This window comes from Psittacula echo, assembly GCF_963264785.1.
Source record: "Psittacula echo genome assembly, chromosome: 3".
NCBI classification, from domain to species: Eukaryota; Metazoa; Chordata; class Aves; order Psittaciformes; family Psittacidae; genus Psittacula; species Psittacula echo.
The window spans coordinates 106,831,839-106,845,870 of NC_137736.1; the positions used below are offsets into that span (position 1 = coordinate 106,831,839).

The 14,032-nt window shown below is 49.1% G+C and overlaps 1 protein-coding gene across 1 annotated transcript; it reads right to left on the reverse strand.

The window, feature by feature from the left end:
* Nucleotides 1-12,298: 12,298 nt before the first annotated feature.
* GSX1 (GS homeobox 1) lies at nucleotides 12,299-13,498 on the reverse strand (the record flags this gene model as incomplete). The annotated part of the gene is made up of 2 exons (XM_080612989.1): nucleotides 12,299-12,654; nucleotides 13,111-13,498. The coding sequence occupies 2 exons, from the start codon at nucleotides 13,496-13,498 to the stop codon at nucleotides 12,299-12,301; spliced, it is 744 nt and encodes a 247-aa protein (XP_080469115.1).
* Between the last annotated feature and the right edge of the window lie 534 nt (nucleotides 13,499-14,032).

Consider the following 14,032-nt stretch of genomic DNA (forward strand, 5'->3'; position numbering starts at 1 on the left):
CTTTGGGGAGCTCCCTGTGGAGTGCTCCCCAGGCGAAGGGCTCGGTGCCGGGGTGCCCCGCTCCGGTCACAGAAGCCGGGCAGGGGTCTGTTTTACACACACCTACAGGTGTGTAAACTGAGGCAGCTCCAGCTTTCAACTTTAGCTAAGCCTCGCAGGCAGCGTTCAGCTCCTGGGTTCTGCGGAGAGGGCATGCATTTGTTATCTGTTTTGACATCAGTATTTCTGGAGAGATTGGCACGGGGGTAGCAATTTACGTCTCAGTATTTACATCTCTGGCTGAGATTTGCTTCAGCTTTCTGCTCCACCAGTCATCAAAATGAGCAGGTCCAGAGCAGTTATTGCCACGGTTATTAATGACTACTTATGGTGATAAACACTCTATTTAATATCCTGGCAGTGTCAAGCCAACCTTTAGCCACCTAATAGGAGATGCTCACCTTAAATACTGATACATAAAAAAAGTTTCAGCTGGCTTAGGCAACCAACCAGGACAGAATTTAGGACTAAGCCAGGCTTCCTAAAGCCTGTTTTCTTCATAGCCCCGTTGCCCTCTGTGCTGTCATAGTGGAGAGCCTCCTGACTCTGTTCTCTTTTACTCTTATCCAGAAGCATCAGTGATTTTATTTCCTTTGAGAATGCCAAGTTCAGCAGGTCCTTTGAGGTCTTGCTGCACTTTTGGGATGAAATTGCAGCCCCACTTGGACTATCTCTACCTCACAACAGAGCATCCTTCCATTTTTGACGTTTTATGCATTTTGGAGGACAAAGACATGACTGCTAAGTTTGCATTTACTGTTATTCAAAGCAGAAGCTCTGTGTTAGGAATACAATAACCCAGGCAGGACACAGCAATCCCTGTTGTTGTTTTTCTAACAAAGGGACCTCAGGGAACATGGTGAGCACAGCCAGTGAACCAGTGAGCCGTGGCATGTGTGATGTGCCATGGTAGGGCTCTGCTTGCTGGTGTGAATCTGTGGGCTTCTCTAAGCTATAAAAAAGCACAAAGCATGGACTCCATCTTGTGTTAGGTGCTGTACAGAGGACACAACAGTTCTCCCTTGCCTCAGAGACAAATGAATAGAAAAGCCCAGAGATGGTTCCAGGCAGTTGGAACAGGAAGGGAGCAAGGGGCCATAAAACAGCAGTAGTGGATGGATGCAGCCACCAGGATTGGCAAGTTATGTGAATCAGGGAAAGAGAGCTTTGGAGGCAGGCATGGTGCTGGTGGTGTATTTCCAAGCTTCTCAGGGCTTGGAAGCAGCCAGAAACAGAGCATGGGGCTATTGCTTTAAATGCAGTCAGGGATAAAGGGGACCAGCACTTCAGGCAAGTCAAGGAGGGAGAACATTCATCCTGCCTGGTGTGGCTAGCTTGCACCATGCCCTGCCACCTGGAGCAGCTCCCTGTGGCTTACAATGTGTCAAGTCTTCCCTGCAGAGTCACATAGCCCCACAAATACACCTGTACCAAGCAGAGTGATTCCCAAAGGCAGGAAGCAACTCCCAGGAAACCTTTAGAAGTGTCTGAGTTCAGCCATGGCACATACATGAGATGTGCCCAGACAGGGTGATGGCTGCTGACCCCCACCCATGGAACAAGCTACAGCTGGACTGACAATGCTGCACCACCCAGAGATAATGTGGCCAAAGAAGTCCACTAAGTCACCGGTAGAGAGGGTTTGCCAGTTGCTCTGCATCACTCTGGACAAGTTATTATGAATTAAGAAATAAATGTACTTCTTGAAAAAAATGCCATGGGCCATGCTTTCAGACAGAAAAGTATTCATATCACCTGCTTGTTGCCTTATGCTCAGGTCTCAGTGGAGCTGTGGCTGTAATACATGGGGTGAGCAGCTGGAACACTGAGACTGATGTGTCTTTAGTAGTACTCACATAGGTAAGCCTGAGTGCTACTCATAAATGAGAACTTCTGCCAGTTCGAATGTGCTTTAAGGGCATCTTTTCACTGAGAGCCAAAATGTTCTCTCTCCCTGCAGATGCACTGATTGCAGGTTTAAAGAAGGAGCTGGCCAAAGGGATCTTCAAACCTCAGTGTGTGACATATCCACCTGGAAGTATTATATGCACACAAACACCACCCTGCTTTTCAGTCTGCCCAGATCATGGATGAGCAACCCAAGAGCACTTTTTAGGATCAGCTGCTGACTTCAGTTCCACACATTTGTAACACTAGTGTGTAAACAGAGTTTGTGGCTGAAGCAGCATCTCCAGGGCAATGGCTCCACAGCTTCACTGAGCAGCCTGGAGTGTGCAGTGAAGGGGACATACCACCCTTCATCTCTCTCTGCAGCTGATCTGGATTCTGGTGACTACCTCAGCCCTGCTGAACACAGCATTGATCACTCTGTTTGCTGAACCATCCAAAACTGCACTTGGCCGATAAAATAGTGTCCAAATTCTGCTTCAGGAGAAGCAGTGTTTCAGCAAGGAAGGAGGGCTTTCCCAAGTAATAAGTTTCTGAAGATTGTAAGATGCTTTGCTAGACTTTGGGATCGAAGGTGCCAGAAAAGATATCTTGCAGTCAGGTAATCATATGTGAGCACCTGGTCCCTGGCAGCACTTGAATTACCCTCAGTAGTGGGTCTAGATGATTTGGGTAAATCACTTCTGCCCTCCTCCTAGGTCAGGGTTTAATTTACTCATACAGGGTGCTCATACTTCCCAGGACCAGATTCAGCTGGCTGAACTGAGACGTGTCCTGCAGCAGGCAACAACTCCTGCCATACAGAGCTTGTTCCTGCTCTGACTCTGGAAAGGGAACCTGTGCAAGTAGCTATGGTACATCTTCAGTGCAGGTCCTGCACTGGTGGGAGGATTCCCATCTTCTCATTGATGCCCTGAGTTAGGGAGCTGCACATGAGTGTTTCAGACAGAGCATTGCAGGTCACTTCAGCTGAAAAGACGTCATAGGACTGTGGGATGTAGCATCTGAAGCCAAGACAAGCACAGAAAACAGCCCAACACATAGCAGGCAAGGCCTTGGGCAATGTGAGAAAGGTTTGCTGCACTGCTGCTCACACACTTCTCAGCATATGAAAGGTTCTCCTTCTGTGCCCTGTGCTGTGAGAAGTTCTTTTTTAAGTACCTTCCAACATGGATTAAAGCATTCATGTACCTCCCAGATGGGTGGAGGCTGCCCCTCTGCTGCTGGATTTTCTGTGTGCTTTGACAGGCAGTGCTGTGGCTGTGCTCAGCAGCTCAAGAGGGGACGGCCACTTGTCCTCATTGCTTCTGGACACCTCCTTGACAAGTGGGCAGTAAACGAAACTCTCCCATATTTTAGCCAGCTTTTTTGAGTTTGGTTCTTCGCCATTTCATCTTCCTTTGAGAGATTCATATTTTAGTTCATTGGATGCCCTCCAACTGACTCTAGACTTTGAGTTCCTGACCTTACCAACCACTGCCAGCACAAGTGCTTGCAAAGCCATGATAAGAGTCAGTGTGACTCTAGATATTTAAAGGACAGGCAGGTCATGAATTTAAGTGCTGCTCAGTGGCATTTTCCAGCCTAGTTGGTCTATCATATCTTTCAATCTGCTAGGAATCGTAACAGATCTTTTCCAAAGGGTCTGAAGAAACCCTCCAGCTCAGGAAACACCTATTTCACCTTTCTATACTATGTAATTTTCTTCTACTAAGTGATAATCTGACCAGAAGGTATGCCCTACGGTTGATGGGAGGATTCACATCCTCTTACTGACACAGTGAGTTTCTGCTGAAACCATGCAGACCGGACATTTTATAGGTGCTGAAAAGTGCTGAAAGGTTACATGGGTTCCAGTGTACAGGACACTGTCACAGATGACATTTTCATTGAGGTTTCATTGAAAATCTCAGAAGTTATCTGAGCTGCAAATGGAGGCTGGGAGAAATATCATGTACATCTGTCCTGTTACAGTAGTCATCCTTAGACCTCTGCATTCACCCACTGCCAGAATCAGGATGGACCTTTGGTTTGAGCCAAAGTATAGCTGCTCTTCTGCTTCTGCTGTTTGGAGACAGTGTGGTTTTGAAGAACTAACAGAGAGACAGCAAGCTGAGTCCTGGCTCAGACCCTGTGGTTTGTATTAGGCTGGCACAGCAGCTCTGTGATCCCTCTTAAAGTCTAGATCTGCAGTGACAGTGCAAAAAGGGCAAATTCCTGTCAAATTGATGGCCTGAGATCAGCTGGCACTTACCATTAGGTACACAACTCCTAAAAAAAGGTAGTTTTTTGAGTGTTTGGTGTAAAGAGACTTTTTAAGTCTTGAGTTTATATTGCCATTTGCCATCTAGGAAACTCTAGTAAGTTTATTTTGTAGAACAAGACAGTATTGCCATGCTGCTGGTTTGGTCGGAGGATGCATCTTCTGTTTGCAGAGGGAGAAAATGAGGTTTGGAGCCAAGCCTGTGGTGGTTCATCTTGATGAACAATTTCTAGGAATGCATTTACTTTGGTAAGTGAGATGGCTCATCAGAGCCTGGAATAGGTCATCCCTGAGTTACAAGATTAGGAAAACAACTGCGTAATATCTAAGTCATCAGTGTGATTCTTCTGTGGTGTTAGAGATCTTCCCTGCTACCCAAGGAAGGATGGCTGAGTCAAAACCAGGGAAATTGTCACAGCTCTGTTTGGCAAGAAATCATGTATTGAGTGGGCAATACAAGCTGCCAAACAGCAGTCTGTGGTCTTGATCCTGCAGACCCACATAGAGATAGATGCTGCTCACAGAAGAACCGTACTGCCTTCTCCAGCATCCACTGTTTCATGCTTCCATGAGATGGGAGAAGTTCAGTTCAAAACCACAAATTTTATTAGCCCTAAATATCACCTCTGCAGACTGTAATTGCACCAGTGGGACAGCAATGGCAAAACCCCATGGCATTGACAGCATCTCCCAGCTCAGATCTGTATATGTTTGAATATCCTCGGTGACATGAAGTTGTGTGTCAGAGTAGCTCATTGTTTTATTATAAATGGTGTTCCGATACATGAGGCCATTTATTGTACCTTTGGCTCTCCTGAGGACCAACGGGGTGATGAGCTTTGGACCACTGAGTTGCTTTAACAATCCCAACAAAAAACAAGGTTGGGACCTTTTCGTTAAAGCTCTAGTTACCATGACACCATGACAATCAACTTGTTTACTGCTTCAAGGTACAGTCTAAACATTCTTGGCATGTCATTTGCATAGCAATATCCAGAATGCTTTGTGCCACTCTACTGTATTCGGGCTCTGCAAACACATTGAAAGGTTTCTTTGCATGTATGCTTAACTAAAGAGAAAGAAAGGAAGAGAGAGGAGAAGAGAGCTTCACTTTTGGTAGCATGTTTCATATAAAGTGTAACCTAAACTCTGTAACAAATTAAACATAAGAACTGGATATATGTCCCCCTGAATATATATGCATATATGGATATATGTTCTGGGGAAACAGAGGGGAGCATTTATCAAACAGAGGGTTGAAAACAACCTAGGAAAATCTAGGTCTCATTCTGGCAGAGTATTTAAGCATGTGCTTGACTTTAAATGGGTGATACAGGACAGAGAATAAAAAGACATGGAGAAGTGAGACAAGATAGATTAATAGAAGAGGAGAGAATAATCATGACAGTGGTGTCAGCTTGGCTGTGCAAGCTGGAAGAGCTGTAGATGGGTGTGCAGAGCTGGGCTTAAATCACAACAAGGCTGAAGCTAAACCAAAAAAAAAAAAAAAAACCAAAAAAAAAAAAAAAAAAAAACCAACAAAAAAAGAAGACCAAAAAGTCAGCTCTTAGTAGTTCTGAAAGACAAAAACCATTATTATTTTAGCTGATAAACTGCACAAGCAAAAATCAGTGAGGGAGAAATAGTAATCTAATGAGATATCTACACTCTCCAGGTGCTGCCCCTGGTTATTTACATGGTTATTTACACTGTTAATTGAAAATTCAGCTCCTCACTTGTATATGTAACATCCAGAATGAGCCTTGGTGGCTTTTCCAGCATTGCAAATTGAATACTTGCAGGCACAAGCACAGAATCCAATCTAAGTATTGCTCTGTGGTGAAGCAGCATGGTCAGATGGTGTGCTGTGTGCCCCTTCAAGCAAGGTAGGCATTTGTGAGCATGGAGTGGAGCTGACCCAAGTCAGTGAAATGACAGAATTAATTGTTCCAGCACAATCTGGATTCCAGAGAGGGACTCTTCATCAGGAACTGTAGTGACAGGACAAGGGGTAATGGGTCTAAACTTAAACAGGGGAAGTTCAGGTTAGATATAAGGAAGATGTTCTTTACTGTAAGGGTGGTAAGGCACTGGAATGGGTTGCTCAAAGAAGTAGTAAGTGCTCTGTCCCTGGTAGTGTTCAAGGCCAGGTTGGACAGAACCTGGGGCAAAATGGTCTAGTGTGAGGCCTCCCTACCCATGGCAAGGGGGTTGGAACTAGATGATCTTGAGGTCTTTTCCATCCCTAACTGTTCTATGATTCTGCGATTCTATGAACCTTAAAACAGGCCTGGGACACCCTTACCAGATCAGACACATGCCCATCTTCTTCTGCATTCTTATCATCCCCTATTAACAACCACTGCAGGCGAAGAGCCCTTCTGACACTCCCTGTGTACAGTTGTCAAGATGTGGACACCAGTGAAAAGACAGCTCTGGTCTGACAGAGTCCTGCCTAATGCAAAGGTCAGACAGCAGACATGTTTTATCATCCTATGCTCTCTGCTTAATTCTGCTCTGCCTTGCACACTACAAACCACCCAAACACCTATATTTTGCAGTTCCTAAGGATCAACTGGGATTCTTTAGTATTTACCTGAGCATTGCCTGGAAAGGGGTTTCTTAAAAAAACAAAGGTAAGTGTCATCCAAGATACTGCATATTTTTGTAACCTACCTAGGTGAAGATCAGTCAAGTAGAGGCAGTTAGCCGTCCACACAGGATATTTTAATCTTTTAAAGAAAGGCTGGAGCAGGTGATCCCTGAGATCCCTCGCCACCTGGTATTCTATGAAAATGCCTAAAATAATATATTCTTAGTCTGTGACTGATGTTAATACTTTTAATAATTACAAAGCTGAGGCTGTGGAATAGAATTGACACAGGTCTGAACTGTCAGAGACAGAACTGTCTCCAAGGCACATTTTGGGTCCATCCTAAGATTCTTTTGATGTGTTTTTCCAATTTGGTCTATGCAGACTGGTAATAAATATATAATAAAAATCTACTCTTCCCTATGTGTTGGGAACCAACCTAACAGAAAATGCTAAGAGGGAAAAGGGAAATTTGAGAAAGTTGTAGCAGAATGAGGAAGGGAATATAGCAAATTTAAGGATGTGGTTTTTGTTTGTTTGTTTGTTTTCCTGTTTATATTCGTTGCTGTAATTTCTTTTAGGTTTTTTTTTTTTTAGGGTTTTTTTGTGTTTGTTTGTTTGTTTGTTTATATTATACATATATTAGAGTATATATTGGTTATATATGGTGTACTTTCAGAGCAGTTAGCTGCCCAGCACCAAGCAGTCACTCCTGTCTAGCTACAGCCACATTAAGCAACAGGCCCAGCCATTTGCTGTCATCATCAGTGTCAGTATCCTAGGAGATCTCCTGATCTTGCATAATTACATCCTGATAAATGGGTACTTTGTGCTCATAGCAAAAACATTTTCAAAATTAATGTAATTGAGAGATAGCTGCTGTTGATGTACCTGTCTTCAAATCATTAAGAATATCATACAAAAGCATTTTATTTAGGGTCTTTAGCTAACACCCATCTGTATTTTAAAGTAATCACATTCACAGACAAAATGATATCGTCATTACAGAATCAAATTTCATAGCCTCTCTCAGGAACTTAAGGATTAAAAATGAAGCCTTGTTATTCCTATAAATTCATAGGCAAAATTCATTCCAAGTAAAGAGAATTGAAATAAACACTTGGCTACCCCTAATGTAATGCTATTTTGAGGCAGAAACAGTCTGTTTACTCCAAACATTGCTCCAGATCCATGCTGCCAGCTTAGAGCTGACACTGTGTAAATATATTAACAGTATATAAACTGAATTATGAGATTTCTAGGTTGATAATATCAGTTTTGTGGTTAAGAGCAACAACACATAAAATACCTGTACATTATTTCAACTGTAAATCTATTTGATGCATCCTTTGTATGGGATGAAATGAGTCCTAAACATAAAAATCCAAAAAAGAAATATAAAAGCTAAATAGCGGAAATTAATATGATGATAACTGCAAGTACACAGGTATTTAGTGTTGAAAAGATTCTTCATTCCAAACCTTTGTTTTTTTCCAAGTATTTATCATATCTCATATTCACATTTAGTGCCTGGACTGGTGAAGGAAGAGTGGCTGTGTAAATGATGAGATGGAGTGTGAGACACCCATGTTTGGCAATGTCGAGGCCTGGAAAAGGGAGCCCCATACACCAGCATCATCCTCCTTCCCACTGTCAGGAGGTCCACCTTTCCTTTGGGACACAGTCTTTAAAGCCTCAATAGCATGCAAAGAGGCTCCCTGCTGCATGTTAGGCATAAATAATTCAACTTCTAGGTAGAAATATGGTCAAAAAAGTATGCTGAAAGACACTCAAACTCACTTCGTGGATTTGTAAATGTGGTTCCTATCACAATCAGGAGAGACTGGGCATTTTAGATGCTAAAATGCTTAAGTAACTTTCAGAAACCTGCTGTCAAAATGGCTAAAGAAAGTTGAAAATTGGTGTGTTAGGACACTCGCTTTAGCAGAGGTGTCCACGCTCTTCCCACAGCAAAATTACTTTAATTTGCCCAACCCCGGAGCCCTTGAAAATGACACTCTGGGCATTTGCTGTAATGATTTCTCACTAAATTAGAAAAATGCCCAACTAAGGAGGGATTATCTCTGCATGTGGATGTGGCATAATGACTGTCAAGTGCACTGAGAGCCCCACTGGGCTTTGCAAGGTACACAGGGTCTGCAGCAGAGGCCAGTGCGTATCGAAGAATATTAATACTGTCTTGTTGGGGGCATCCATTGTGACACTACTGCTGTTCAGACAAAATTATACCATACGGGAGAATTCTCTTTGCTCCTTTACATATATGAGGTATCTTTTAGGGCTGAGGATTAGTCTCAAATTGTCTGGCTGACAAACCCTGTCCACAAAGGATACATGTGCACGTGTGCACACACCCTCTCTAATACATTCACCCACTGGGACAACATCACTGCAAGATCCTTCCTTGCAGCCCACAGTCACTGTGCCTGCAGTGAGGATGCCCTAGGGAATTTATCTCCTAGCTGCTCCCAGAAGCAGCTCAGCAGCTTCAGCCACACAGGACAAAATGTGTTTGTTCCCCCGGTGCCTGCATGTTGTTGCTCAGGTTTTGAAACAGGTAAGGAGCAAGCTGGGTGGGCAGCACCACTGCCTCATCATCCCTATTGCAAAGAGGAAAAACTGTCCCTGGCTGCCTCCAGTCAGCCCCGAAACAGGAGCAGGAGCATTTTTGTTTATAACATGAAGGACCGAAAATATGGTGGGAATGCACAGGCAAACAAGGGTGTGAAGAGTTCCTACGCAACTGCCACAATGGCACTTCAACAGCAGCACTCGAATGCCCAGTGCTACTGTTCCTCACACCCCTGTGCCAGTTGCTGCTCAATAGGCACAGGAAGCACACACACTCGGTTCTGTGGATGCTCTTTGACTTAAGTGCCAGTGCCGTGTTAAACAGTATGCCAGACTCCTTGGTAAACACACTTTGGGCTGTTTCTGTCTCTGTTTTGCAATGGCTTTTCAAAACAAGTCTAATAAATGTGGGCAGGAAGGGAGATGAGAGCTGGAGGGTCTGCAGGGCCCTGCTGAGCCCATTAGGGTCCCCTGAAGAGTCTTTCCTGTTGGAATGGGGCCAGCGAGGAAAGAAGGACACACAGGAAACATCATAGGGCCAAGCACCCAGGTGAGACTGACTGACTTTTGTTACAAGGTCAGATTTTGGTCTCACATCTGCCAAGTTCATCCTCAACAGCAATGGGAAAATGAACCAGAAAGATGCTGCCCACAGAGTGTCCTAAGCACTAGCTTGCTCAGCCATGCTGAGTGATGTGGGAAGACACTGGAGGAGGAAGCAGGGAGGGTGAAGCCAGAGGTCTAAGTATCAAAGGAGGCAGTGGGTGAAGGCAGGGCACCAAGATGAGCAACCCAAACATTTCATCCATGTGTCCACAATTTGATAGTGCAGCACCTGCCTAGTGTCACCAAGCCCGTGTGTTTTCCAAATAGGGAACACAACTCAGGACAGTCACAGGAGCATATGGGTACTGCCTTGTGCCGGTCCTGCACTGCCATGTCTTCAGCCCTCTCACCCTCCCCATCATCCTGGGATGTCCAGGGAGGTCCATGGTGCACCGGGGTCTTCAGGGTCCAGCTTTCCACTTCGCCAAGGGTTGGAGCTGTAGGAGATTGCAAATATTGTGGCCCCACAGCAACACAAAGAGCTGCAGGGACCTGGGGAGGACAGAGCGTGACACGTTTGATTCACGGACAGGACTTGAGGCTGTCCCGGCAAATAGCAATTTTACCAGCTCTGCTGCACCCTCTGTGCCCGGGATCCCAAACCCACAGCTCCTCACACCGAGCTCAGCCCGTGTGCACAGCCGAGTGAACCTTCTCCAAGGCTATTTCCCGGGAGGGATGACATCTCTGTTCCTGGCTCTTCCCGGTCGATTATTTCGGAGCTGTTCCGGGATGAAAAGCAGGTCCCGTCACGGTGCGGGTAGGGACGGATGACAGCCCAGGGATCCAAGCACATTTCCCAGGCTGCGGGGCACGAAACCCGCTGGGCAGACGGGACAGCTCTGCGGGCCCCGGGGAAACCGGAGGCTTGGGCTTCCGAAGTAGAGACGGCTGCTGCAGGCCGCCGATGAGCGCGTCCCCGGGAGCCCGAGGGTGGCTGCACAAAATGCGTGAGCGCGGCTTGAGCGCGGGGTCCCGGCTGTCCCGCACCCTCGGGTGGCAGATGCGGGTCCGGCACAGCAGTCTCGCTCCCCCCTTTCGCACCCCTGGAGGCTGCGGGACACGCTGGCTGCTCTTCCGCCGGGGCTCTCGCCTGGGCAAGTGAGAGAAGCAGCGCGTAAAAACAGGCGTTCCGCTTCACCGACGGAAAAGCGCTGTGGGGAGCTGCGGGGCTGGAGCGGGGCTACCGGAGCTCTGTGGCCGGGCAGGTGGAAGACCAGCAGGGCCGGCCCTGTCACCGGCGGGTAGGCGGGAGGCCGAGTCCGTCCTTCCAGGGTAGCTGCAGCGGGCACCTGGAGAGAGGAGCAGAGCCCAGTTGGCAGCCGGAGCTTCAGCTACAGCGTACGTATAGATGCATGCAAGTGATGCATCTCTCTTCCACAGACGTGCGAATGGGATGGGAAGGGAAAGGTATTGAGCGGAGCCGGTCACCAGCCCGACATCTAGCATCGCGAGGAGGACCTGAAGAACCCACGGGGAAGGGACAGGGGTCCCCCGTGTCCCATACCTTTAGCACGGCCGGGAGAAAGGAGCCACCCGCGCTCGCCGAGCTAAGGCAGATAAGAAGGAATGGAGAGCGACGGTACTCCCAGCGCCCGCCCGCGGACACCGAAGTGTTGCTTTCTACGTGAAGGGAAGGAAATAAACCACCAACGAGATTTTATTGTTGTTATTCATCATCATAATTATTATCATCGCCATCGTCGTTTCTCTGCACATAAATAAATAAATAAATATCTCCCGGGGTGGAGGGAGCGGGACGGAACGATACAACCACAGCTGCGCGCCCGGCAGCGGCGAAATGGAAAACAAAACCGAGAACAATTTTGGAAACAAAAATTTACAAAGAAAAATAAGAAAGAGAGTAAAGATAAACCCCAAAGAGGCCCCGACCCTCCCCGTTAGCCCGTTTTCGGGCACTTCTGGGCTCCCGGAAGCCGCCTAGGATATCATCCCTTCAGGCGGTCTGCACCGCCTGCCGCCGCACAGCATCCGCGTCTGCCTCGGTGCGCGGGGCGGTCTGCTAGGAGACCCTCGGGCTGCGCCCGCGGGACACAAGTGAGACAGCACTACTAGGGGATGCCTGGGGTCCGAGGGAGCAGTTTATTTACAACAGGGCGTACTGACACCCGCCCCCATGGACTGAGGGTCTAGAAAGGCGAGGAAGTCCTTCGCAAATTACACAATTATACAAAACGGTATAAAATCCTTCTGCTTCACGCCAGCATCGGAGCAGGCAAGACTCCCCCTCCTGCTCTCGCCACAGTTCCTGAGGAGCCGCGTGGGCTTGCGGGGAGTTAGGGGGTGACTGCGAGGCCTCTGTCGTCCTTCCCCGAGGAGGACGGAGACATGCGCAAGTCCTCGTCGTCCTCCGAGCACTTGGTGGTGGACAGGGACGAGCATTTGCAGCTGTGGCCGCCCCCCCCGCTCCGGTGGGAGCTGCTTTTGCCTTCTTTCTTGTGCTTGACCCGTCGGTTCTGGAACCAGATCTTCACCTGCTTCTCGGAGAGGTTCAGGTAGGTGGCGATCTCGATTCGTCGCAGCCGGGAGAGGTACATGTTGGAGGCGAACTCCCTCTCCAGCTCCAGGAGCTGCGTGCTGGTGAAGGCGGTGCGCATCCGCTTGCTGCTGGGCAGCTGGCTGGACGTGCTGTCTGCGGAGCGGAAAGCACCGTCAGGACTAGCGGACCCTCCGCACCCCGCCCAGCCACGCTGAGCATCCGCTGGTCCCCCTGAGTTCCCTCCCGCCTGCTCCGTGGAGCTGCGACCTTCCCCAGCAGGGCCGACGACCCGGCAAGCCGGTTGACTGCCAGGCTGGAGCCCGAGATCACGGAGCGCCGGGACCACCTTCCCTGTTTCCGCTGCCTGTGTAGAAGGCTCGGCGGGCAGCCGCTGGGCTTCCCCTGCGCATCCCCCGGGACACCAGCAGAGAGAGAGATGACGGGACTTTCCGTCCAGCCTGCGGGCGCTGGGCATGGACTCCCCATCCTGTGTGCTGTCGGCAGGGTCCTGCCTCCACACATCCCCCGGGTTCCCATCACCTCCTCGCAGAGACCACCGTTAACATGCAGCCGTGCCCCCCTTTCCCTCCCCACACATGCCCCCCTTACCCACGGAGATGCAGTGGAACTGCCGGGGGTCCGGCAGCGGATAGGCGCCCTGGTAGAGCGCTGGTGCATGCCCAACACTGACAGCGGAGACGGAGTGCTGCTGGCGGGCCAGGGGCGAGTGGCAGTACTGGGAGCCGAAGGGGGGGAAGGAGGCCTTGATGAGGGGGATGGCGGGCGGCGGCGGGTGCAGCTGGGAGGCGGTAACACAGAGCGGGCACACGCAGAGCAGCCCGGCCTTGCGAGCATGGCAGGCTCCGGCCGGCAGCCCGGGCAGCGGGTGCGAGGGATGCACGGCGTAGGGGAAGAGCGGCGGCGGGGGGCTGCTCTCCCCCTTCTTCTCGCCCGCCTCCCGCAGCACCAGCGAGTCCACCAGGAAGGAGCGCGGCATGGCCCCGCGCAGAGCCCGCGCAGCGCCCGCGCAGCGCCGCTGGCCAACCCGAGTGGTGCTGAACGGCGACCGCCCGCCCGTCTTAAATAGCTCCCGCGCCATGTGATGGCGACGCCGGGGCGCTCAATAGGCTTCTGTGCCTCTTCTCTTGGCATTCACGCCGCACGCTCCCTCATTATTTCCCTTGTTAACTAAATGAACTGCATAATGTACTCTATTCTTGTCGACCCCACCCACGCCGTAGCAGGCGGCCTCTCCCCTCCTCTCCCTTTGGCGGGGTTATTTTCTCATTCTCTCGCGATTTAATATTCTTTTCTTTCTCTTTATCGCTCTCCTTCTCTTTCAGCCCAGCTTTCAGCCCGCTCCCCCTTGTTTATTTTGCCGGCTGCAGCCGCGGTCTCTGCTGGTCCCGGCTTCTCCTGCCGACCCCCAAGGGCCGTTCCCACCTGTGGCACCAGGTCGGCCCCCCGGTCCCGCTGCTCTCTGTCTCCTCTTCGTCCCCATTACCGCGCCCGCTGCCGGTCCCAGTGCCGC